Below are 27,570 nucleotides of genomic sequence, written 5' to 3'. Positions count from 1 at the left end.
AAGGTTGCTTATGTTTATGAGTAATTGTTTTATATATTTGGGCGCTCTGGTATTCGGCGCATTACCACATCTTCTTTATCCATTCATCTGTCGATGGATATTTGGGCTCTTTCCATACTTTGGCTATTGTTGCTAGTGCTGCTATAAACATTGGAGTGCATGTGCCCCTTCGAAACAGCACACCCATATCCCTTGGATAAATACCTAGTAGTGCAATTGCTGGGTCGTAGGGTAGTTCTATTTTTAATTTTGTGAGGAACCTCCATACTGTTTTCCAGAGTGGCTGCACCAGTTTGCATTCCCACCAGCAGTGCAAAAGAGATACTCTTTCTCCAGATCCTCGCCAACATCTGTTGTTGCCTGAGTTGTTAATGTTAGCCATTCTGATAGGTGTGTGGTATCTCATTGTGGTTTTGATTTGTATTTCCCTGATGATGAGTGATGTTGAGCATTTTTTCATGTGTCAGTTGGCCATCTGGATGTCTTCTCTGGAGAAGTGTCTATTCATGTCATTTGCCCATTTCATCACTGGATTATTTGTTTCTTATATTGAGTTTGTTAAGTTCGTTATAGATTTGGATACTAACCCTTTATCTGATAGGTCCTTTGCAAATATCTTCTCCCTTTCCATCGGTTTCCTTTTAGTTTTGCTGATTGTTTCCTTTGCTGTGCAGATTTTTCTTTTGATGATGCTCCAATAGTTCATTTTTGCTTTTGTTTCCCTTGTGTCTGGAGACGTGTTGATAAGAAGTTGCTGCGGCCAAGGTCAAAGAGGTTTTTGCCTGCTTTCTGCTCCAGGATTTTGATGACTTCCTATCTTACATTTAGGTCTTTCATCCATTTTGAATTTAGTTTTGTGTATGGCATAAGGAAGTGTCCCCGGTTCATTTTTCTGCATGTCGCTATCTAGTTTTCCCAGTACCATTTCCTTATTACATTGGATATTCTTTTCTGCTTTGTCAAAGATTTGTGGGTCCATTTCTGGGTTCTCCTATTCCATTGATCTAAGTGTCTGTTTTTGTGCCAGTACCATACTGTCTTTTTGATTACAGCTTTGTAATACGTCTTGAAGTCTTGGATTGTGATGCCGCCAGCTTCGGTTTTCTTTTTCAACATTGCTTTGGCTATTTGGGGTCTTTTCTTCTTCCATACAAATTTTAGAATTGTTTGCTCTAGCTCTGTGAAGAATGCTGTTGTTATTTTGATAGGGATTGCATTGAATATGTTGATTGCTTTGGGTAGTATCAACATTTTAACAATGTTTGTTCTTCCAATCCAGGAGATGGAATATTTTTCCATTTTTTTGTGTCTTCTTCAATTTCTTTCATAAGCTTTCTATAGTTTTCGGTGTATAGATTTTTCACCTCTTTGGTTAGGTTTATTCCTAGGTATTTTATGGTTTTTGGTGCAGTTGCAAATGGGATCTATTCCTTGATTTTTCTTTCTGTTGCTTGATTGTTGGTGTATAGGAATGCAACCGATTTCTGTGCATTGATTTTATATCCTGTGATTTTGCTGAATTCATGGACCAGTTCAAGCAGTTTTTTGGTGGAATCATTTGGGTTTTCCATGTAGAGTATCATATCATCTGTGAAGGGTGAAAGTTTGACTTCCCCCTGGGTGATTTGGATGCTTTTATTCCTTTGTGTTATCTGATTGCTGAGGCTGTCTTCCAATACTATGTTATGCAGTGCTAGTTTAATGGGAATGCTGGCTTTCTAAGATAAAGGCATTTTTCTAGTAAAGAGTAGCCAAAACAAATGAGTCTCATTGACTGCTATTTTCCAGACCCTGGGTTAGACTGTGAGTTTCAAAGATGAACTAAAAAAGTATATATGTATGTGTGTGTGTGTGTGTGTATGAATAAGCAAAATGTAATCTGAAGAGAAGTAAATTTCATAACAGAATGCTAAAATATGAACATATTCTAAGTAGGAGAAAAGCACTGATGAGGCAGCTGAGTTTGACCTTGAACTTGAAAAGAAGGCATTCACCAGATAGACAAGAAGACTTGCAAAGAAAATACCTATCAAGCAAGGAATGATGAAATGGTCTGTTTGCCCTATAATGGGAGTATGAAGGAGGCAAAAGGTTTTTCTAAAAATGGAAAAAATTTTAGGCCAAATTTTTTAAGGTTCTTGAATGCTATGGATTTGGAGATATTTTCTAAGGGTAGTGGAGTATATAGGAAGTATTTAAATAAAACAGGGATAGTATCAGACTTTAGCTGTGGTGTGGAAGATGGATTAGAGGTGGGTGAAAGTAGAGATAGAAAAAACACTTAGAAATAATTCTCTAGGTGAAAGTAATGAGAGTATTAGCAATGAGAGGACAAACACAGTGACAGATTTGCAAGATTCAGGAGGTAAAAATGTATAGAAATTAATGAGAGATTAGATAGGGTAAGAGACAGAAAGGCCACAGGTGAGGAATCTGAAATGAATTTAGTTGGTAGGAAAAATAAGGATATGACAATTCCAAAAATCATAACAGAGAGCAAAGTAATAGCATTAGTAATGAAATTAATAATTGCAAGTACCAGTAATGGAGCACTCATAGAGTGTTAAATACTAAGGTAAGTGTCTTGTATCAATATCTACACCAAACCTTAAGCTATATTATTAGAAAATTATTATTTTCACTAATAGGGAAATTGATTGCAGTTTAGAGAGGAAAAATAACTTGTTCAAGGATTGAAACTCAAATCTTCAAAATCTTCAAATCTTCAAATCTTCAAAACCCAGGTTTGTAGAAACAAAGAGATTGCCTAGTGCTGGCTGTTGGCTGTACCTCTCAGAGGCAGGCCTGCCTTACCTGGCCACCTCAATCCATTTTTTGACACTTTCTCTTCTTCGGTCTCAGTGACACTAATTCTCAGTCCAGTGGACCTTTATTTGGCATATTAGTTGTTCTTTTGAGTTTTAAATTTTGGAGCAGTTTTTTTGTTGTTGTTTTGGTTTTGGTTTTTTGGGTTTTTTTTTTTTTTTTTGGTTTTGGTTTTTGGGGGTTTTGTTTTGATTTTATTTTTGTTTTTCTTTTCGGCAAAACCTGCCTCTGTACTCACAAAGCGTTCAGCTGCTGCGTCCAATGAACAACAGTGGGCATCAGGCAGACTTTTAATGTGGTTACTGATGGGCTCCTAGAGCTGCAACAAAATTTTCTCCTTTGGCAGATGCTGAAATCAGCATCCAGAGGAAGAAACTGGGGAGGGAGTGTGGGAGAAAAAACCTGAACCGAGGTGGAAGACGCTTTTAATATATCCCCACTTGTTTGTCTCTCTCCCGCCGTCATCCCCTGTGCCTGAAGCATCTAGCACCCATCCTATCAACCGTGTTCCATTTCTCTCCCCCGAAGAAAAATCGCTTCTGATGTGATAACTTAAGTTGACTTATTCCATTCCATTAAAAATGGGATTAGACTTACAATTCCCCAGAGCTAGAGCTGGCAGCCATTTGTTGCTGAGCATCCCACAAAACCAAGCTCAAATGTTTAAAAAGAAGAAAGAAAACAGATGGAAAAGAGAGATTTAGGAGTGTTATTTTAAAGTTTATGTGAGTAAAATCTATTCTCTTGTTAAAAGGAAAATAGGTGAAAAATATGAGTGAAAGTTCACTGCAAGAGGATAGGCATTAGATTTTTAACTAGTTGACACTTTTAGAAATGTAAATGAGTTATTTAAATAATATTTAAAGAATATATTTAAATATTTTAAGTTACTCATAAAATGAGTAATTTAAAAAATTAAATATAAAATCTTGTACTTGGATAAAATCTTGTACTCATTTCCTAATGAGTCTTCATTTCGACCCCAATTCATGAATCTGCTCATCAACAATATTTATAAAGGGGCTATCCTGCCACACACTAAAATCCATTAGAAATTATTAAATAGGGCATTAGTAGGAGGTGAATCATAATAATAATAATAATCTTCATATAAAACAGTAGGTAACTTGATTGAGTGCTGATATGACAGGTCCTTTTATCATCACCTTTAGATACTCTTATTCTCTCCATTTTTAGATGAAGAAATTCCAGTTAACAGGGATAACTAACATCATATGGCACACAAATAATCTGTTTGCTTGACTTTAAAATCTAACTTGCCCCAGGGTGCCTTGGTGGCTTAGTCAGTTAAGCATCCGACTTCGGCTCAGGTCATGACCTCACAGTTTATGAGTTCAAGCCCCGTATCTGGCTCTGTGCTAACAGCTCAAAGCCTGGAGCCTGCTTTTGATTCTGTGCCTTCTTCTCTCTCTGCCCCTGCCCTGCTCACGCTCTGTCTCTCAAAAATAAATGAACATTAAAGAAAAAAAAATTTTTAAATCTAATTTACCCAATGTCAAAGTTACTAATATCTAATATCAGAGGATCACATGTATCAACATTAAATTTCTATGCTTGAAGGGTTTTGAGTGTTTATTTCTCTCACGGAAAGAGTTTGCAATCAGCCTACATCCACCCAAATTCCTCAAATTTACTTCCCAGAAGTGCCCTAAATTACAGTTTCTTAGTATATGTAACATTCATGCAAATAACTAAATGTCACTTACTTATCAGCTGTCAGTATTCTTTAGTACCCACGGGTTGTTAGTGGTGTAGAACACCAGTACAAGGAATAAAAGTCGAATTTCAAAAAGATGTTGGGAAAACAAAGTGATTAGATGGCAAAGCATTTGCTTTCTTTTATTATTCACCACTTATAGCTATAGACTCTCATTTTTTTTTTAATTCTGTGTGCATGAGTTGGGGTGTGGGGTTGGGAGAGGAAGATTGAACAATAACAGATTTGCGGAGTGATCATTTGCTGAGTTTTACGTGAGTACCTGTGGGTTTTGTGTGATTAAGTGGAGAAATGGAATATATTGGTATGAGTATATTTCAAGTTAACAATTTTCTAGAATGCTCTAGATTGTTCCCATTTCTTCTGTGGCCTGGGTAAGCGTTGTCAACGGTTAAAAATAAATGGCAGTATTTGCCATGGTTAATTTATATATTGGCCGTGGTGAATATATTTATATTAATTTATTAATTATTTTATAATTGTTTTGCATTTTTTTAAAAAAGGATTTGGAAAAACAAAAGAGAAAACAAAGACTTGGCCCTTCTAAATTCACTCAGATGTTGAACTTCAAATACAGTTTTTTTGAGGATTACTACCTATTCTACCACTAGTGGAATAATTTGCTAGATTTCTTTTAGGGGCTTATAATATAGGCCACACCATTTCTGCTGATATTGCTCTAAAATCTTACTAACATGAAAATAACAAAATGACCACATATAATGGGCACTCTCTTTCTGTGTTGGGCTCCTAAAACAGCCTTCACTTTCTGTAATAAGCTGTTTGTGCTCACTTCATTTTGCTTCATTTTATTTTTGTCACCTTCAGTGTTATCTCTGTATACTATAATGGAACGATGCTGAATCAGACAAGCTGTAATTTTTATTGCAAACATATCTCAAGGCAAATCTATAAGCTGAACTTGATATCAGAAACGAAGCTAGAGAGAAAATGCCTTTGTTCTAAGTTACAAAAAGCTCTGCTATTCTGAATCTGAAGTATGTTGAAAATAAAATGCTTTTTTTTTTCTGACATCAGGAATTTCACCTAAGCAATAGATTGAGATATCCCTTTAAAATTTTTGTATACAAATCAGTTTCACCAACAATATTGTTTGTATTATAGTTTGATATTCAAGCTGTGAAGCTAATATTTAAAGCGATGTTATGCCACAGGAACCTGATTATATTAATGATCCCAACATTTTATTTCAATTTTCTTTTCATGGAAAGCTAAGAGGAGTGTTCATTTATTTAACAGTATTTTGCTGGTATGACTGTTTGGGCAAACAAGTTATATACTTAAGTATAAGCATATAAAAATTTGAGCCCTAGATTATGATCTCACCACCACCAAATTGAAGATTTCTGAGAATTATAGGAGAGATTGATCGCTGAATCTTCTAAGGAGCAAGTGTCCAATCCTATCCTAAGAGGGTCTCTGATGAACCATGACATGGCCGTTAGCCATGAGACCTTTGGTTCTAGAAGGTACAAGCTCTATACATCTACCTAGAATAGGCCCTTGTATTTATAGATATTGAACAAATGAGGCCTGCTATTATGATCTGTATTAATGTTTCAGTTTTCCCCCTGTGCTACCACTTTACAGCATCCTCCACTACAGAGTGGGAAATATGTTAAAATGTTAATGTTTTGAATAGTTTCACTCCTACTACTGGAAACAGCAGTAAGTGAGAAGCAAATTGTATTTGGAAATAAAATTCTTACTGCTATACCGTTAACAAGATAAGCATGCTATGTCCCAGGAACATATGCCCTGTCACTCTGGTATTAGCTTGCACCCTGGCTACGTGTAGCTCACTTTTATTCCTGATGTACCCTTCAATTATAATTTATACTGTCATTTTATCTTTTTACAAGAGGTAGAATTGGTTTAATAGTTGTAGAATATTCCAGCAAATTTTTCCTTGGAAATAGTGATTTTTAAATGCATCATTTTATGCAGCCGAAGTATTGAACAAAAAGGAATTATCATGGTAGTTTCCATAGAGTAAATAATACACATCAACAACCCAAACTCAATAAAACATAGACCAAATTCTGCTCAAAGTTGTCATTATAAATTGGCACAAATCCTCCTCTAGCAAACACAGCCCATAATTTATCGTTTGGGATACAGTTTTGCACATGATGGAAACTGGTGACCTGCAAGAGTATTCCCAATACCCTTGCCCAATGCTAGTGTTGTTTGCAAAGGCCCCCAGGAAGTCATTACCAAACTCCATCTAGAAACAGACCAAAAAGGTCAGAGGTATACATATGACCCATGTTTGTGGAGGACTGTGAGTATTCTTATTGAAAATACGGTGTAGTGTTCCAAAGCATCTGCCGCCGTTCTCAGACGTTAGTGAGTTTGAATATGCCAGCGTCTACTTTTGAAGAGCATGCCAAAGACACATTTGTTCCTAAAACTCAGTCATTAGAGTTGAGCACCTACACAAATTCAATGAGTTTCAGTGGAACAGCAATTGGTTCTCCAAGTTAGAAAGTATAGAGTGGCTCAGAAACTGAAATGTCAGGAAACTGATGAATAACCTAGGACAAGCTAATACTATCTATAACGTAGAGACTGATTTGACAATCCTGAGCATTATTCTGTAAAAGAGGAAGCTGAAAATATATTTAGCTTTCCAGAATCATGAATTTTATTCTATTTGAGTACAAATAGAAATCTCTCTCTCTCTTTCTCTCTCCCTCTCTCTCACGCACACACACACACACACACACACACACATGCACACACGTGCATGCGTGCATGTACACACACACATGCACACACACAAAATTAAAGCCAATAGAGCAAAAGAAATATAGAAATAAGAGACAACAGCTTGCAGTGAAAATACTATAGCCTTTGAAGCCGGTCAGATCTACATCTGAAACCTGTCTGATCCCTCACTGACTGTGCCAAGGAGCAAGTTTTTTTATACTCTCAACCTGTTTTTTCATCTATAAAATGGGTGAAATATTTCTGAAAATGGGGCATTGCTGTGAGAAAAACATATGTTAGGTGCTAAATGTATGGGGTAGCCAATTGTTAAATAGTGACTATCATAAATACTAATTTTTAAGTAGTACACTTGACCTCAAAATATGCTGTTTATGCAAAATATAATTATTTTATAAAAATGTTCAAGCATTGTCACCTAAAAGAACATAAGCTTAAGGGTTGTAACATATTGAACTTTTTAAAAACTAAATGATTATATGATTATCTAGCAATCTAATTTAATTTGTCTTTGCTTTAATGGCATTACTAGCTTTGTTTTTGCTCTTTTCACAGTGAAGTTCACACAAAAAAGCATTGCCTTACCACTAGAAATTTTCATTTTTCTTTTAGTAATGATTTTGCCTTCGGATGGTTTGTGGAAGTGCCATATACCCTAACAACAATTCTCCTTGTATATTACATTTTAATATTAAGAAACCACAGAATAAGAAAGCAATTTGACATCTATATTATATTATTCTCTGCTTTCTATAGCTTTATTTCCAGTTGAAAGTGTTCACTACTCTTTCTTGTGTCTTTATTCTCTCCTAATAATGAAGATCTCTCCAGGACCTTTCCAAGCAAACAGACATCCCTTATGGCACAGTACTGGACTCTGCCGTGTATGAACATGTCCGGATGAAGGGAATGAATCCTTTTGAAAGGGACAGCATGTATTCCCAAATGTGGAGGATGATCAACAGAAGCAATGGATCAGAGAATAACGTTCTGGAATCCCAAGCAGGCATTCAAAAGGTACTGGTCATAGTTCTTCATTTAGAGTCCACTATTTTGTCTCCCATATTGAAATTGCTACATTGAGATTGGTTTATTTATTTTTATTTTAACTCCGACATAGAGTTTGTAGTTAAATTATACCTGCTATCGATTTACAGAAGATTTGAGTTGACACATTGCTTAAGCAGAAGGAATTCAAAGCCTTCTGTGCTGTGTCTACTGGACCTGTCTCCAATGGAATTCCAAAGCTAGAAAACATAAGCTAGTACATGAAGACCGAAAAGGTTTTTACAAGTCCCGTTCCAAATATCATTAAGATTATCCAATTCTTTCAGATGACTTTGGGGTACTTCCTATCCTGCATTTGTTTTTAGATGAAAACCTTATCTTTACTTATGATGTGGTGGGTAAAAGTTAATCTTGTCACTAAATAAGGTGCCTACAAATGTCTATTTCAAAAGTGAAAATCTTTATCTTTCTTTAAATAACCATCATTTAGAAGATATTTTACCAGGGGAAAAAAAAGATTATGAAGCATCCCTTTGTGTAAAACATGAAGCTAGTTTTTATTCTGGGCTGTGGTTTATAAAAACATATACAGAAGTAATCTTGTCTTCCTCAAGCCCTATCAATCTGCATGGAAGAACTGAATGATTGTTGTTTAAAATTATCCCAGTGGCTAGCACGGTGAAAATCACAATGGTTAACATTCAGTAAATAATTATGGGGTGAATGAATGAATGAATGGATGTCAATCACAGAAACAAGGGTGGTATACACTTTTTCTCTATAACCTTCAACAGCAGAGTAATTTGGACCCCATGTCTGAGTTCCTTGTTGGAGAACATTTTGATGGCTATAGAAAATATTCTGCTGCAGGTTCTAGCATAATTTTGTGCCTTTTCATATGATGTCCTTTATCTGCTGCTGCTATTATTATGCTTCCCTAGAGTGAACCTAGTTGATATCATTATTTTAAAAGCTAATGATGCTGATATAAACCTCTTTCCAAGTACTAATGATGCATTAGGATGTGAATGTCCTTGAAATGTTAGCAATGGCCTCTAACTCCTTCACCCTTATTATATTAAAGTCCTTTCCCAGGACCCAAGTATTGATCCTAAAATCCACTGGCTTCTAGAAGTTCGACAGTTACTGGGAGGAAGTGGAGGGTGGGAGAGAATCATTGAGTAAGTGGACTTATATGTTGACTGGGGGAAATAAGAGGGTAGACATTTTAGGATTTACTAGATACACATAGGATATTAATGAATTTAAACCTCAGAATAAGAATACTAAGTGGTTTTTAGGAGAGTTCCTTTCCTTCATACTATTAATTGTTAAGAATAATTTTGTTTTCTTGAGGATGATTACATTCATAGGTTATATTACTATTCTACATTAGAAGCCAAAGCTCTCCACACTTTACAACCTCTTTCTATACCATATCATTTCAGATAACATTCACTTTTTTTTCTCCAAGAAGACATAAGGACACTCAGAAAATATTTTAAGAAATATGTACTCACTCATTCATCATTTATTTATCCATTCTTTCATACAATATTTGGGAAGTAACAGTTCTGTACCAAGCAGTGATCTAAGAACTGTAGAGAACTCCACCACAGAGAAATGATCATGGGATCTGTGAAATATAGTCTGGTGAGAGAGAAAGAAAAGAAAACTAAAACACATGATCAAACAAAATGACTTAAATTATGATTAATGCTATGGAAAAAAAAAACTCGGGTGCTCTTATAGAAATTAAAGAGAACATCTACTTGAAGAAGAGTGATCAAGTATATTTCCCTGAGGAGATAAAATATTAGTGATGGCCTGCCTGATCAGGAGCTGTTCACATAGAAGAGAGGGTGGCAAGGCATCCAAACAAAGCATAGCCTAGGCAAAAGCCTGAGGGTACATTCAAGAAGCCAGTTTAAAATCAACATGAATTGGGGCACCTGGGTGGCTCAGTCGGTTAGGCAGCGGACTTCGGCTCAGGTCATGATCTCACGGTTTGTGAGTTGGGGCCCCTGTCGTGTAGGGCTCTGGGCTGACGGCTCAGACTCTGGAGCCTCCTTTGGATTCTGTCTCCTTCTCTCTTTGCCCCTCCCCACTTGTGCTCTGTCTCTCAAAAATAAATAATTGTAAAAAAAAAAGTTAAAATCAACATGAACTGGAACATGTCAAATGAGAGAGCATGGAAGGAGGGATAGTAACAAGGGACAGATGATGAAGGACCTGTTGCCCTTAGGAATTCGGCTTTTATTTGGATGGGAAAAAAAATGCTACTAAAATAGGGGAATGTTGTGATTCATTATTACCTCTCAAGAAGGTCTTTATAGCTGATGTATGGGAATTGGGTAAGAGTATGCAAAGAGTATAAACAGTGAGACAATAAGAGACTCATAAATTTCAGAGGTAGCCAGTCAAGTAGATACATGTAGTCAAAGCCTTGTTTTATTCTTATGTTCTTTCTCTCTCTCTCTCTCTTTCTCACACACACACACACACACACACACACATGCACGCACAGCTCATATACCTTCCATTCTTTGTAGTAATACAAATTGGGTACATTCCCCATATCCTGGCATTTCCAAAATAAATCATAAAGTTATAAGATATGAAATGGCACATAGAAGCTGTAAACGGTCATGTATGTATTGATATACATATATATATTCCAAAGTCTTCAGAATTGTTTAAGAAAACATCTCTTTTTCAAAGTGTGTACACACAGTTTCCTACATTTTCTTTTTTCTTTTTTACCTTTATGTCTTTTAGCCATAAAGAATTTAATTTGACAGTTGTGTATATGTAAAGAGAAAGCATAAATATCCATACAGAGAAAATTTCAATCAGAGATTCTGTGAAATAAAAATGTTTTAGACTAGGCTATTGATAATTTTCCATCCTGTGCTGAGAAGATTGGTTAATTATTTTTTAGACTTTGCTGTTTCTTTTTCTTTAAATATATAACTATTGCATCACCTTTAAACTTGGGTTAGTGTTTCTAATGCTGTTACTGAATGTCACACATTTAAAAAAAATCTATTATTAAAAATGGAAAGAACACTATTCCTAGAAAAAAAAAACTATCTGCTTTCCTTTCCTGCTTCTTCTGGGTCTTAGGTATATAGTTTTGGAGAAGTACCTTGGCTTCTCTAAGACTTATCTACTCATCTATACAATGATCACAGTGTGGGAATTAAAAACCTGGACTTTGCAGGCATGTCAACCTGGGTTTGAATACAGTTCATTTTTTTTTTAACTAAAATGTGTAAATGTGTCTAATTACTTAAAACTCTCTGGACCCCAGGATTTTCATCATGCTGATAAGAATTCCTACTTCATATGGTTTTTTTCATTATTTAAAAAATACATATATATGTAGAAGCATCAATAAATAGTAGGATTAGAGCAATAAACTCATAAAATGATCCTTAAGATTACCTGAGGAATGTAAATGTGACTAATTTGTAACTACAAAGCTTTATTATTTAGTATCTTCTAAGGTTAAGTTAAAATTATACTGTAATGAAAAGAATAATTAATGAAAGAAGTAAAGAAGAACAATTTCTATTCCGTGGTAGTCTACTGATAAAGACAGCTTATGAGTTTAAAATTGCAAATCATGTCACCTAGCATTATACCATATTCATTCCATTTTCTGATTTACTAGAGGGGTAGTGAAGAATGTCCTTATGAATTCATAATGGAAAATACCAAAGTGAAAATTACTTGTTGTATATACATTCTTCTAGCCAAAATCAGAGTTAGCTGAAAATTGATTAGACAGAAAATAGGTAATAACAATAGAATGTCTTTTGGTTCAGTTTGCTAGGTCTTGGCCAGCTTCTCTTAAAACACAAAACCAACCAACCAAAATATAATAACCTTCTCACCTGCTAAAGCTCACTGGGAGCTTATAAGACTGAGAACTATGAGACATGAAATGTGGCTGTGCATTCTTCCTTGGGCAACTGGTCTTGCACATCCCACACAGCAGCTTCCTCTTCTCGGTCATCGGTTTCTAATTTGTTCAGGCAGAAAACACCGTAGAGGTCTTCTAGGTCAATTTTCCACAGAAGGCCAAACTTCTTCTACAGTATCTTTGACAAGAATTCATATATATAGTAACTGCCTTCCAGGAAAGCCTGAATCACTGTGCAAACAATCCTAATTATAACTTTAAATAGAGACCATTAATGTCTCAGCTTGTGTTTGTTCTTAATAGTGCTACTAGTCTCATTAAGTTTCTCTCACTTGAAGGTAGAACTTGATCTCTTCTCACATCGTTCTGCTCATACCAAAGAAAGCTGTATAAATGAGGATTAAGTAAATGAGTTCTGATCTGCTATTCTTGGGAGACATTCACCTGTAACAGACTAGCCCGATTAAACTGGAACAAATTTGTTTCCATCTTCCTCTTCTCAGGACTTTTTGCATAAATAGAAAAAATGTATATGAAAAATATAACTGAAACTTTTAGTGCATTCATTCAACAATTATTTATTGAGAACCTTCTATGTATCAGCCAGTATTTTGGTTGCTGGAGTGAAAATAAATGAAAACAAAATGCCTCCACAAAGTTCACACCCTAGTGTAAGAGGCAGACAATAAACAAATAAAACGTGTTGTGTTTCAGTAGTGATGTGTTTAGGAGAAAAAGTAGAAAGAGGGAAAAGGAAGACAAGAAGGAGATGGTCTGCCTTGTTAAATTAGATGTCCAGGGAAGGCTTCACTAAGAAAATGACATTGTGGGGGTGGTTCCTGAGTGGCTCAGTCGGTTGAGGTCTAACTCTTGATTTCAGCTCAGGTCATGATCCCAGCCTCACCTCAGGCTCCAACCTGAACATGGAGCCTGCTTAAGATTCTCTCTCTCTCTCTCTCTCTCTCTCTCTCTCTCTCAATCTTTATCTCCCTCTGCCCCTCTCCCTCCCCTCAAAAAAATTTTTAATAAAGAAAATGACATTGGAATAAAGTCTTGAAGCAAGTGGGAAGGAGACAGAGAGGTGTTTATCTAAGTGACATGTTTTCAGATAGAGGGTCAGCCAATGCAAAGGCCCTGAGGTGGGAACATGCCTAGATGTTCTAAGACTATGAAGGAAGCTCATGTAAGTCAGAAATAAAGGATAATATCAGAAGTATAACAAAGTCAGAGAAGTAGAGGGCCAGGTGGTAGGGGAGAAGGTGTATCTTTGCAATCTTGTTACTCACAGTATGAGTAACAAGGCAACATCAGCATCACTTGAGAGCTTCTTAGAAATGCAGACTCCTGGGCCCCATCAGAGTCAGCCCTTCTGAATGTAAATGTCATTCTAAGATTACCAGGTGATTTGTAAGCATGCTAACATCTGAAAATACTAATACAGGGCTGTATAGAACATATAGAACATTCTAAATGGGCTTTTACAGAGCTCCTGGCTGGCTCAGTTGATTAAGCATCCGACTTTGGCTCAGGTCCCAAGCCGTGGGGAGGGCTCTATGCTGACAGCTCAGAGCATGGAGCCTGCTTCAGATTCTGTGTCTCCGTCTCTCTCTGCCCTCCTCTGCTTATGCTCTCTCTCTCTCTCAAAAATAAATAAACATTTAAAAAAGTTAAATGGGCTTTTACTCCATGGGAGATACGAAACTTAGGAAGGTTTTGAACAGAAAAGTCACATGATAGTCACATGACTGGATGGCTCAGTTGGTTAAGTATCAACTCTTGATTTTGGCTCAGGTCATGATCTCACAGTTTGTGGGATCAAGCCCTGCATCAGGCTCTGCACTGACAGCATGAAGCCTGCTTTGGATTCTCTATCTCCCTGTCTCTCTACCCCTCCCCCATCCCATCCTCATGCTTTCTCTCTCTCTCTCTCTCTCTCTCTCTCAAAAGAAATAAATAAACATTAATAAAAAAAGAGTAACATGATATAATTCATATTTTGGCAGGTCAAAAATAAAGACCTGACTAGAAATGGAGGATCTGTATGTAGAACTAAAAGAGAAGTGTCTGGTTATTTAGAGGGTGATATTTATTTCCTGACAACCTATTAAGCTCAGGTGTTGAAGAACAAATTATTCTAAAAGCTCTCAGCATTGAAGACTACTCAGGATTGAAAATCAGGATTGGTAGGATTAAAATCCTGTCCTAGCCAGAGGATCCTAATGGTAACTGCATAATACCTCAGACTACATAGTTCAAAGAGGATATAAAAATCTGATGGATACTATGGCAACAGGGAAGTGAGGGATGGTGTTGGCAGCAGCAGTTTTCAATCAGAAAGATAGCATCAATTTACAAGTCTAATTAGTCTACACAAGTCCCCGAGCTGTATAGGGAAAGGGAAACTGACAAGGTCCAGGTGTAGAGCAAAACCTCCAGGCTCAGGCCCCAGCTCTAGTGACAGCTGGAAAATTGGAGTATTGAAATGAAAGCCAAGACAAAAGACTGGTCATGTCAAATGGGCCACTATCAAGGACTTTTGAGGACTGGGGTAGAAAGACAAATTCTAGGTCCTATGAAATGGTGCGGTAGGCCTACCTTCTTTATTTATCTATGACTGACAAAACTGGGTGGATTGAACCTCCCATTTTGTTAATTCATTCACAACCTATTCAGTGAGCACAGATCATTTACCAGGCCCTGTTCTGGGCATGAGAAATTAAACAGAACAAGCAAAGCCCCTACCCCAATGGAGATTATTTTGTAGTAGAGAGAAAAAAATAGACAATCACATAAACATATGCTATGAAGAAAAATTAGAAAGGTAAGGATGAAAGAAAGCAGAGGAAGAAAAGGGATGTTTGCCATCATATATAAAGTGGTCCCAGAAGGCATCTCTGAGAAAGTGACATTTGAGTAAAGACCTGAAAGAGGACAGGGTATACCATGAAGACAGTGGGGAGACAGGGCAGGAAGTGCTCTGACCAGAAGGAATATTACTGCAGAAGGAATATTACTGCAAAATTCCTGAGGCAGAAACTAGCTTGGCATGATGGAGAGAAATGTCAAGACCAATATGGCTGAAGAAGGGTACATGGAGGCAGGGTGGCAGATAGGGTGTGCAAGGGAGATAGGTAGGAAATAAGGTCACATCAGGGATTAGACTGGATGGTGACCTAAAAATGTTGAAGCTTGGGCCCCACTAAAGTTCCAACTGTATCTTTTTTTTTTATTATCGAGATACAATGAACATATAACATTATGTTAGCTTCAGACATACAACATGATTCTATGGTTGTGTATATTGCAAAATGATCACCACAATAAATTTAGTTAACCTCCCTCACCGTTGTTACAAATTTTCTTTTTGTGATAAGAACTTTTAAGATCTATTCTCCTAGCAACTGCTATACATTCGATACAGCATTATTAACTATTTCACCATGCTGTACATTACATCCCATGACTTATTTATAATTAGAAGTTTGTACTTTTCAACCCCTTCTGCCCATTGTACCTTAATTAGGGAGTGGAAGGCATCTGAATATCTTAAATCCTTTCAGGTGATTCTGATTCACAATAAAGGTTGGAAATCACTGGTATAATACTTTGAAGCCATTTAAATTACTTTGATTTTGAATAATTCTGAGATAGGAAACCCAGGAAGGTTGTGAGTGGAAGAGTGACATGATCTGACTTACTTACAAAGGTCCACTCAAAGTGCTATGTGGGAGATAGGAGAGGTCAAGGCTGGAAGCAAAAACAGAGAGGAGATTACTGTTATAATCCAAGTGAGACATGATGGTGGATGGACCACAGTGGTTATGGTGGAAGTGGTGAGAAGTGATTGAATTTGAATACATTGTGAAGGTAGCTCTGACAGATTTTCTAAAAGATTGAATATGAGCTATGAAAAAGAGGAGTTAAAGATGAGTCCAATGTCTTTGGCCTAAGCAGTAGGAAGAATGAATTAACATTTATTAAGGTTGAGAAAACTATGGGAAGAGCAGATTTGAGAAGCCAAATGAGAATTTGCCTTTGGCATGATAGCTAACATGAAATGTTTATTAATTATCCAGGAAAAGATGCCGAGAAAGCTGCTTTCTATATATGAGTTGACTGTTTAGGAGAAAGTTCCAGCTGGAGATTGGAGATTACTAACATAGAGTCTGTATTTAAAGTCATAAGACTCGATGATATCACTAAGGATATGTGTCTATCTAGAGAAGAAAGCTATGTAAAGACTAATCCCTGGGACAATTTAGTATTTAGAGGAGGGAGTGTTTAAAAGGGTATAACAGAATCAGGAAAGGATCAGCCAGAGAAGCAGGGAAAAAAAAACAAAAGCAGTTGTTTAGAAGCCAAATGAAAAAGTATTTCAAGAAGTTAAAATGATCAACCGTCTGTGAAATGATGCTTATGGATCAAGTATAGTGAAGACCGAGAATTAATGATTTATTTGGCAACCAGGATTCTCTGGTGACGTTGAGAAGAGCAGATCTGGTAGAGGGAAAGGAGAAGGAATTAGAATTAGATTGGAGAGAAAAAAAAGAATGAGAAGAGAAGCAGTGGAGATGACAAGAGTAGGTACTTTTATTTATTTTCTATTTTATTTTAATTTTTTATTCAAGTATAATTAGTGTTTTATTAGTTTCAGGTGACAATGTAATGATTTGACAATTTTATACACTACTCAGTGCCCATCATGATAAATGTGCTCTTAATCCCTTTTATTTATTTCACCTGTCCCTACCCACTTTCCCTCTGGCAACCACCCATTGTTAAGAGTCTGGGTTATTTTGTTTTTCTTGTTTCCTTTGTTCATTCATTTTGTTAGAGTAGGCACTGTTTTAAAAAATGTTTATTTTGAAAGAGAGAAAGAGATAGAGTGAGCAGGGAAGGGGCAGAGAGAATGGGGCACAGACAATCCTAAGCAGGTTCTATACTGTCAGCGCAGAGCCCAATGCAGGTCTCAAACTCACGATCTGTGAGATAATGACCTGAGCTGAAATCAAGAGTCAGACACTTAACTGACTGAGCCACCCAGTCATCCCTAAACTAGGCACTCTTTAAAGGTGCTCTGCTAAAAGTAAATGCTGAGTAATAGCAAGGAGGGTCCTGAAGTAGGATGTGATGTTTGGGAAAAAATGTTTTATGAAAAAAGATGTGTGCAATATCTGTATACTGATGGGATTATACAGTAAAGAGAGGGAAACTCAAGATGCAGGAGAGATAGGAGAACTGCTGGAGATCTGTCCTAGAGTAGGTGATAAGTAATGATATCTAGTACACAAGTGGAGGGTTTGAATTTAGGAACACACTCCATCCATATTAAGAGAAGGTAGAATATATGGCAATACATGCAGATACGTTAGAAGATACAATGGTGGAAGTATGTGGAAGATCATTATTGAATGTTTGTATTTACTCAGAGAACTAGGAACTCAGGCCCATCACCAAAGTGTAAGCAACAGGATAAAGATTCTGGAGATTTGAAGAGAAAGAAGAAAGGAATGGTTGTTCGGGAGAATGGGAGGGACAGTAGGCTAGTGAAATGTCATAGTACTCCTGGAAAAAACTAAAGGCCCTTTTGCAACAGTGATCATGACAATAAGATAAAACCAATCAGCATGACTGTGGGCTTTTCTCTAAGCCATCTTCAGCTGCCTGAGCATAAACATGGAGTCCACAGAGAATAGATTTCACCAGAATTAGTGTTTACCAGATAAACATGGTAGAAAAACAATGGAGTGAGGGAATTGAGCATATATGCCAAGAAATGATCATAATTATGAATCATGGAAGCTCATCTGTGTAGGAGAAAAGTGGTGACCCAGAGGAGATTGAGGTTGCCAGGAGGATGGCATGAACAATGGACTCTTGGTCTAAATGGACTGACGAACTGCTGGAGTCCATGAACCAAAAGGACAGGACTAGAAGTAATATGAAGTTGGTTCAGAGATGACACAGTTGAAATTGAGATGATGAAGAAAGTGCTAGTATTGTAAATAATGTGACATGGGAGTGGGTGGCTAAGGTGGGAAGAGAGACAGAATCTTCAAAGAAGAAGAAGCCAAGAAACTGAGAAGCCAAGTACTGGAAAAGGATATCTGTGTGAAGAATCAGATCACCAAGAATAACCACAGAACTAGAATTTGAGAGAGTGACAGAGAGCCAAGTTATAAAATCTTTGAGCAATATTGGAGTGACACGGAATCAACAGATGACTGCAGTAAGAATGAGTATAGTCTGATAGCATGAGCTTCAAAGCTAGAAGACTTTGGAGTCAAAGCTCTAGAAGTGGTTCAAGGGGCAAGGAAGATACCTTCCCATGATCCACCCCCGGTGGTATGAATGTTGTAGAAAAGAAAAATAGCTACTATTTGAGGAGACCAAAGGCAGTGTAATAAGTATATCCAGAAGAGAAGCAGGTTCTACCCTGTAAACAAAGGTAAAAGGAAATTAAAAAACAAAAAAACAGATTAAGGATATAGGCAGGGCTTGGGACAATCTCAGTTTTGCCAGATGTCCCACTGTTATTATTAACAGTACCCTTCTGATATTGTAACTTATAATAAAAAATATATGTTTGATCTTCCTCCTGTTTCTGGCACAGAGCTCCTAAATCCTTGGAATTTTCCTAAGTGTTAAAAGCAATAGGGGTGTCTTTTATTACGTTAATAAGATGACTTATGGACTGCATCTCCCATCCTTAGATGAGGAACGAATCAAGTGATTAGAGGGTTGAAACTTTCAGTCCCATCTTCTAAAGGGGAGGGGGCTATAGATTAAGTTTAATCACCAATGGCCATTGACTTAATCAAATATGCCTAGGTAATGATGCCTCCATAAAAACCCGAAAGGACAAGGAGAAGGTTGTTGGAACCAACCAGGAACACAGGTTAACAACATGAGCTTGCAATTGGCTTCTGATTCTGTAGAATCAGATGGTATCTCCTGTAGCTAGTGTCAGAATTGAGTTGAATTTAAGACACCAAACTGATGTCTGGGAATTGTTGATGTGCACCCTCCCCCAACCTACATCAAAATTGGTCCCAAAATCTTAAGACCCTTCATTCTAAAGGTTATTGCCATCAGAACAATAAATTGTATGATGGCCCCACACACAAGGATCATGGTAGTGGTGGAGTTCCATAGAGCAAGTGGAAGAGTCCAGAGAGAGAGGAATGGGAAAATTGGTCAAAGCCAAAGGATGCACATAGGAGTAACCTGGAAGTCTTGGATTTTTCCTGATAATGGACATTTGGGGAACTAGAGCCAATATAGGCTTTAGGCTCTCGGCAAATTGTTTTGGTAAATTAGTGAGTATGCAGTGAAAGAAGGATTCAGCATGTTGCCAGGAGCATTCTGACGATGGCAGGGTGGAGGCTTGGCTAAGAGCAGTCTTACCAACAGCTGAGAGATTTAAAGGCATGTCTTCTTCTCACAGCTAAGTAAGACTGGGAAAGGTAGAAGCTGCTGTCCTACACTTAAGAATGAAGCAAGCAGGAAACAAATTACATTTTAAAAGGCTGTGAGTACAAAACAAATTTCAGCTGCTACAGGTTTACATAGAGTAATCCCTGGTCTTATGCAACTCAAACCCAAGAGCCACACTGGCTGTATTCTCTTTTCTAGTTGTTCCATTCCCCTTCCTGTTTGAGCCCTATAATATCATTTAGCATTGAGTAAGAAGACCAAAGTAGACAACAGCTATGAGGACAGAGAGGATAAGAGTTAACTTGAGCTTCAGTGAGTGACTTGGTAACATACTAAGTACATGACTTTAAAATCGGGGCTAGGCTCCATTACAGAAATGAATAATTAGACTGAACACACTTGGGGAAAATCAAAGCAAAATTCTAAACAACTTTGGGTTTTTGAAAATGCCAGGAGTCCTGGGCTGTCATGCCACTGTGCTTAGAGGTAGCAGTGCACTGAGGTGCCTGGGTGGCTGAGTCATTTAAGCGCTCAACTTCAGCTCAGGTCATGATCACACTGTTCGTGGGTTCATGCCTCACATTGGGCTCTGTGCGGACAGCTCAGAGCCTGGAGCCTGCTTCAGATTCTGTGTCTCCCTCTCTCTGCCCCGCCCCCCCCCCCCGCATATAAAAATTAAAGTAAAAATAAAGTAGCAGTGCATTTGCTATATTTGCTATTTTGCCAAATGATTTCAACAAACAGTATATGACTCACTTTAGCACTTCACCACACATCTGGGAGCTCAGATCCCAGTGGCATATTTTCTGTTTGCCCAAAATCAAAGTTTTCAGGTCCATGTCAGTTATCATGCAGTGAAAGTACATCAATGGGACAATTAAAACAAACAAACAAACAAACAAAACACAGTGATCATTCCCAGCAGCCCTGCCAATGCATTTTTAATGTCTGGGATTGGGCATTTTTAGTATCACATTTTTAGAACATTTTTTTTTTGTTTGCCATACTCTTTATGGATGTTTGAAATCAAAATTAGCCTTGAGTAGATATTTTCTCAAAGGGAAAAGGAGAAGCCCCATACTATATACTTCTTAAGCAGTCATAAGCATTTTAACCTCAGTGAGAATATATTAGGTCATAACACACAAAGCAAACCGAAAACTGAAAGATTTTTTTCTACATTCCCAGATAAAATAGATACAGATTCTGTAAATTAAAGTGAAAGTAATAAAGTGATGTTTTTGTATACAAAGATGATACTACTAAACTGCCATTAGCAGAGCATGTAATTTTAAAATTGCTTTTTTACTATATAAGTGATTTAATCCATGATGAAAGCCAGACCTGCTCCAATTCTTCTTTTAATTAGCTCCATTCAATTCCAATTCATCTACTCATTCACTCATTCCTTTAATCAGCAAACATTTATTCAGGGGCTGCTAAGTACCAGAAACTATGATAGGCACAGAGAATGCAGAGATGCATTAGTGCAGTAAGGGTGGGACAGTATAATGCAGCCCAGTAGCTAACCTATGGGGAAATGTACAAGATGCCATGAGAAAACAGAGAAAGGGAGATGACTCTGGTTCAGATCACAAAGACTTCCAAGAGGAGGTAATGTCAATCTTAGAGTAATTAGGATTTAATTAAGTGAAAGAGAGATAGGAATAGGTAGGATGAGAAGGAGACAGCCTGAACAAAAACATGGAGGTGGGCAGAACACAGTACAGGCAAGAAACAAAATTAGATATAAGGCGTTTCTGTTAGTCAAGGTTTTCTAGAGAAAAAGAACAATACCTGTATTCATATATCACATTCATATATTTGTGTGTATATATGTGTGGAGATATGTTTATACACAAAATAAGATTCTTATAAGGAATTGGCTCATGCAATTATGGAGGCTGACAAGTCCCATGATCTGCTGTCTACAAGCTGGAGACCCGGGAAAGCTTATGATTTAAATTCCAGAGAAGTAGGAGCACTGATGGTATAAATCCCAATTCAAGGGAAGGAGTAGACTGATGTTCCAGCTCAATAGTCAGTCAGTCAGGAGGATGAAACGAGGAAGGGGCGGGGGCAGTGGGAGAAGGAGAGAGAGACAGAGACAGAGAGAGAGAGAGAGACAGAGAGACAGAGAGAGAGAGAGGGAGAGAGAAACTTCTCTACCTCTTTGTTCTGTTCCAGCCCTCCACAAGTTAGACATTATCCACCTACACTGGGGAGGTCAATCTGCTTTACTCAGTCTACCAATTCAAATGGTAATCTCTTCTAGAAGTACACTCATGGGCATACCCAGAAATAATGTTTAATCAGATATCTGGGCATCCCATGACCTAGTCAAGTTGACACATAAACTATCACAGTGCTACAATATAGTGAAAAGGGGGTAGGAGGTGCAGTTTATAAGTGTGGATGAGACACCTGCTAGGCCATGTATCATCTGACTCTGCTATTTGGATATTAATTGTATAGGTTAACTAAATGTGCAAGAAGGTGTGAAAAGAATAACGAAAAATATTTGAAAAGAAATACCTGAATTGGAAAGAAGATATAGCCACTTTGGACCTCAGTTTTCTTCTTAATCTTTATAATTGTGCAAATGGAATAGATGAATTCTGAGAATACTTCTGGAGCTAATTTTGGACCCTAATTTCAATCTGTTTAATAGGCACAGGAGAAATACACCTCTCAGGGAGCTACTGAGGCCCCTAGTGGGAGCACCGGTCCTGGTTTAACACATAACCTGGTGCTCAAGCATTCCTTCCACAAAAGAATCCCAGCTTTGTAGTTCCCCAGGATGAAAGATAATAGATAGATGCATCTTTGTTTCCTTGTGGTTCCATTATGTTCACAAACTTCTTTATCCAACAGATAGTATAAATGACCCATTGCCGTGGTTTAGTTCTTACTCTCAAAGTTACTTCCCAAATTGGAAAATGCTTATACATTTAAAAATTTTCTGTTGGAAAGTACAACAAAAGTAAAAAGTATAAACCCACCATAGTTATATAATCACCTCACTCTATCCATTACAATTTTACCCTCAGTTAACCTCCATTAAAATAGCAGGGTGCACAACTTCATGACTTTCTTCTTTAGTTAATGGGCACCTATATGCACACAGTTTTTTGTTTGGTTTACATTTGGACTTGTTTTTAATGGACTGTTCTCTGCCTTTGTCTTTATCAATCTCTGTCATTAGCATCTTTCAAGTTAGCACATATATTTATACCTCATTTTAATACACTCAAAATATTCTATGAACTATCATTATTTATCAAATCATTGCCCTTGGTGAATACTTTGAATGGTTCTCATATCCTGTAAGTAGCTACGGTGAACATTTATTTTTATATATTTGTTATTTACTTTTGTAAAGACAGTCATAAAAGTAGGATTCTGAGTTAAGGAGTATATGCATTTGCAAATTTAATAACCACTCTCAAAGTAGTATCTAAAAATGCTAAACCAATTTCTACTTCCAGTACAAAGGAGAGTTCTGTTTTCCCACTTTCTTGCCTGAAATTGCCAGAAGTAAAATGTACTACATTTTTATTTTTTCACTTTTACAAAAATGATGAATGAAAGGTATCTCACTCTTATTTTCACTTTTCTGATTATGAGGGGGAGCATTTTTTCAAATGTGTATTAGCTTTTATGCGTCGTCCTTGTTTTGCTAATTTATTTCTTTGATCCTTTTATTGACTTGTTATTGTCAGTTTTAATAGCTCTTTTTTAAAAGATTAGTAAGAGGGGAGACTGGGTGGCTTAGTTGGTTAAGCATCTGACTCTTGATCTCGGCTCAGGTCATGATCTCAGGGTTCGTGATTTTGAACTCCACGTTGGGTTCTGTCCAGACAGCACGGAGCCTGCTTGGGATTCTCTCTCTCCTCTGTCTGCTTGCACACGTTTTCTCTCTCTCTCTCTAACTAAATAAATTTTAAAAAGTAATAAATTAAGAAGATTACTCAGTAATAAGATTACTAAGTTATAAGTAATCTTATTAATTTATAAGATTAATATGAGTACTTTGTTTTCTTTTGTCACTCTACCTTTAACCCATCAGACTTTTCTAATCCGTGTCCACATCCACATTTACACTGTCAGTTAAACAGATGTACTGGCAAGCTAACACAATTTGGTCAGGCCCTAATATAAATCCACATGCCCCAAGGTACACTTCATAAGACAACATTTCTTTTTGCCCGACAGTACTTTCAAAGAGCAGCATTTACTTTGTGAAAAATGGGAAAAGCTAAATGATTTTGTAAATATGCCTCTAAGCTGGCCACTGTTTGCTATCTTCCCTTTTATCCCTAAGAATATTAATATAAATAAGAATTGTATAATACTTAGTTCCCTACTAACAAATCTATGCTGAGAGGGCTTCAAGTTCTTGAATGCTGTTCTATAGCAAAGATATTGGACTTTCATGGATATGTATTTGTTTCCATTACATTGAGCTGTAGACCTTTAACACATACTTTGAATTTTTAGCTTCTCATCAAACTCTCCTTTCCTCACTAGAAGAATTAGCAGTCTAACTAGGTTTTATTTGCATTCCTGTGAGTTCCAGCCCTTGGTTGTCCTTTCATATATATGCTCAAAGGGGCCTTTCTCTCCTCTCACTCTGATTTATGTGCTCAGTGTTCTACTGTGATTTTCAGCTTCTCAACTGCTGAATTCAATTCTGCTACTAAAGCTTAAATGCCATGATTACTACCGTATCACTGTGCTTTAACATTTCTCAGATTAATTGTCATCGTAACTACTAAAGCTTCTGATTACAAATTCCTCCTTTATTGTTAAATATCCATAGTACTATTGTTTTTCTTATTTTAAATCAATATGCTTTGTAAAATCCTTTAGGGCTCTGCCATCTGGCACGAACTCATCTGAGAGATAATAAAATAAAATTTCAATGCCTTGATGGTATTTGGGGGCAATAAATATATTATAAAACCATGCTTATGCTTGGTAGAAAATAACCTGCATTTTCAAATTTATCTTTATTTCTTCTATTACAGATAATATTAAATACAGGAATTCAAAAGTGCAGAATAGGTTTTTTAAAAGCCTATAACTGGAGCGCCTGGGTCACTCAGTCAGTTACATGTCTGACTTTGGCTCAGGTCACGATCTCACAGTTTGTGGGTTCGAGCCCGACATCAGGCTTTCTACTGTCAGTGTAGAGCCTGCTTCAGATCCTTTGTCCCCAGCTCTCTCTGCCCCTCCCCTGCTTGTGCTATCTCTTTCAAAATAAATAAATAAACTTTATTTTATTTAAAATGAAGCTCCATAACTAAGGGTAGAGTTTCTATTTTTATGTCATAAAGAGTTAGTTTATAATATAATCTGACTATATGGCATTAATAGTTTTCATATTTAACATTCAACATATAAATTTTATTGAAATTTTAAATTTTATTTATTTATTTATATTAAATTGTTAAATACTTGTAACATAAAATTTACCATCTTAACCATTTTTATATGTATGGTGTAGTGGCATTAAGTACATTCTCATTATTATACAACCATCAACATGATCCGTCTCCAAAATTCTTTTCATCCTGCAAAATTAAAATTCTATATCCATTAAAGAATAGCTTCCTATTCCTTCCTCCCCCAAAGCCCTGGAAACCAACATGCTGCTTTCCGACTTATGCATTTGTCTGCTATAGGAAACTCATGTAAGTGGAATCATGCAGAATTTGTCTTTTTGTGACTGTTTCACTTAGCATGACACTCTCATGGTTCACCACGTTGTAGCATGTGTCGAATGTCTTTCCTTTTTAAGGCTGAATATTTATTTCATTGTATGTGTATACCACATTTTGTTCATCCATTTATTCCTTGATAGGTATTTAGGTTTCCTCCACCTTTTGGCTATTGTGAATAATGCTACTAATTACAATGGTTGTTCAAATATATTTGAGTCCCTTTTTTTTCAGTTCTTTTAGGTATATACCTAGAAGTGAAATTGCTGGCTCATATGGTAATTCTATTTTTAATATTTTGAGGAATGGCATATTGTTTTCCCCAGTGACTGCGCCATTTTACATTCCCACCAATAGTGCACGAGGGTCCAATTTCTCCGTATCCTCACCATCACTTATTCTGTGTTTTGGTTTTTTTTTTTTTTTGATGTTTGCCATCTTAATAGGTGTGAGGTGGTACATACAGATTTAAGTTCCATTTTAAGATTCCTCTTTTTTAAGAGGCACTCTTTTGGCTAACAAACTCAAATTGCCATAATCGCCATCATTTATTCCAATAGAAATTAGATTGTACTAGGAGTTATATAAAGCCTAGAATTCATGAGAGGTAGGACTTGATCCAACCCACAAAAACGACTCACCAAGAGTGATTCTTAAAGACAGAAAAGACCAATAATCTAACAACCTGCTGGCGGCAGCAAGAGAAGCAAATCAGAATGGGAAAAGAGGCATACATAGTTCAACAAAACAAAACAAAAACAAAACCCATGCTATTCTAACATGCCCAGTTGAGAAGTGTTGGTTTTTCTAAAGTCTCTGGGAATGTTTATCTCTATTACCTATTCCTATTCCCAGAATTCATCACAGTCATAGATCTGAAAGGGAATGGGAGATCATTCAGTTTAATTATTTCATTTTATAGATGAGGAAATTATACCTGAAAAGGTTAAGTGATTTACCGCAGACCACACAACTAATTAGTGTCTAGATTTATAACTAGAGCTCACATCTCTTCACTCCTGCTCACCTGTTCTTTCTATCACAATAGTAGAACTTAAAACTCTAATGTCCTCCCAAAGGTAATTAAAATTCACATCACAATTTGGGTGGTTCTCAAGCTTTATAGAATGCTAAGAATTCCCAAGAGCCACTACACAGAATGCTTATTCCCCAACTCCAAACCCAAATATTAAGATTCACTGGATCAGGGATGAGACCTCCAGAATTAAAATTTTAACAAGCAGTTCAGGTGTTTCTGATGATTATTCTCAGAATATCTTGTGAGAATGACTCTTCTAGGAGTTATGTAAAAGCCCTTGTCCTAGGTCAGTGATCCTCAAAGTGTGAGTGCTGGGCCAGTGGCAGCAACACCACCTGGGAACTTGTGAGAAATGTAACACTTGGATCCCAGTCCAGAACTACTTAATCAGAGACTCTTAGGGGTGGGGTTGGAATAGCATACATTAACCATCTCCTCCAGTGATTCTGATGCAACTGAAGTTTGAGATCCATTGGCGTATGCTATAGTTTAGTACAAGCAAGCCACTTATTTTATTCTATCACTCTCCAACAAGAGGTTTTAGATATCCAAAGCTTCAGGTGCATCTAGGTAATCTGAAATCTTTTATCATTAAATGATAATACCAGGCTTTTTTATATGTATCCACGATTTTCTGGAATGTTTCAACACTAAGTAACAAAACCTTTGCTATCATTGCTCCTTACATGCAATTAATCAGTAAGAAGAGGTTAAGTGAGGGGCACATCAAGTGGCAAATGTTGCCTCTCCCCTTGTGACAGGATTTAATTTGGGGGAACAAGACAACTCTTATCTGCGTGCTGCACATCTCTACCTGGATGCCCTGCCAGTGCTCCTGCTAACCTTATGTCTAACACTGAACTAATTGTCTTTCTGTGCAAGTTGATGCCTATCTTTCTGTGGTTTTGATTTCTGTTAAAAACACCAATACTCTCCCTGCCATCCAGGCTAGAAATTGAGGAGTCATTTTCATTGCATTTCGTCTTTCTTACCAGAGCCTATTAATTGCTTTAACTATCAAATCCTGCCTCCACAGCCTCTCTCCCATTTATCTCTCTTTTCCTTCTCCACTTCCAGTTGAGCAATTTGCGTCATTATGACAACCCTCCTGGACTGTAGA

At 37.0% G+C, this 27,570-nt stretch overlaps 1 protein-coding gene across 1 annotated transcript in view; it reads left to right on the top strand.

Moving 5' to 3' along the window:
- Positions 1–27,570, top strand: part of GRID2 (glutamate ionotropic receptor delta type subunit 2) — a 1,464,148-nt gene that overhangs the window by 1,224,426 nt on the left and 212,152 nt on the right. The window contains exon 13 of the mRNA XM_040478406.1: positions 8,137–8,332. Within this exon, the coding sequence (XP_040334340.1) occupies positions 8,137–8,332 (196 nt within the window). The remainder of the gene's footprint in view (positions 1–8,136; positions 8,333–27,570) is intronic.

This window comes from Herpailurus yagouaroundi, unplaced genomic scaffold (assembly GCF_014898765.1).
Source record: "Herpailurus yagouaroundi ecotype Mexico unplaced genomic scaffold, PumYag 28, whole genome shotgun sequence".
Lineage (NCBI taxonomy): Eukaryota > Metazoa > Chordata > Mammalia > Carnivora > Felidae > Herpailurus > Herpailurus yagouaroundi.
This window is presented reverse-complemented; position numbering and strand designations above follow the sequence as displayed.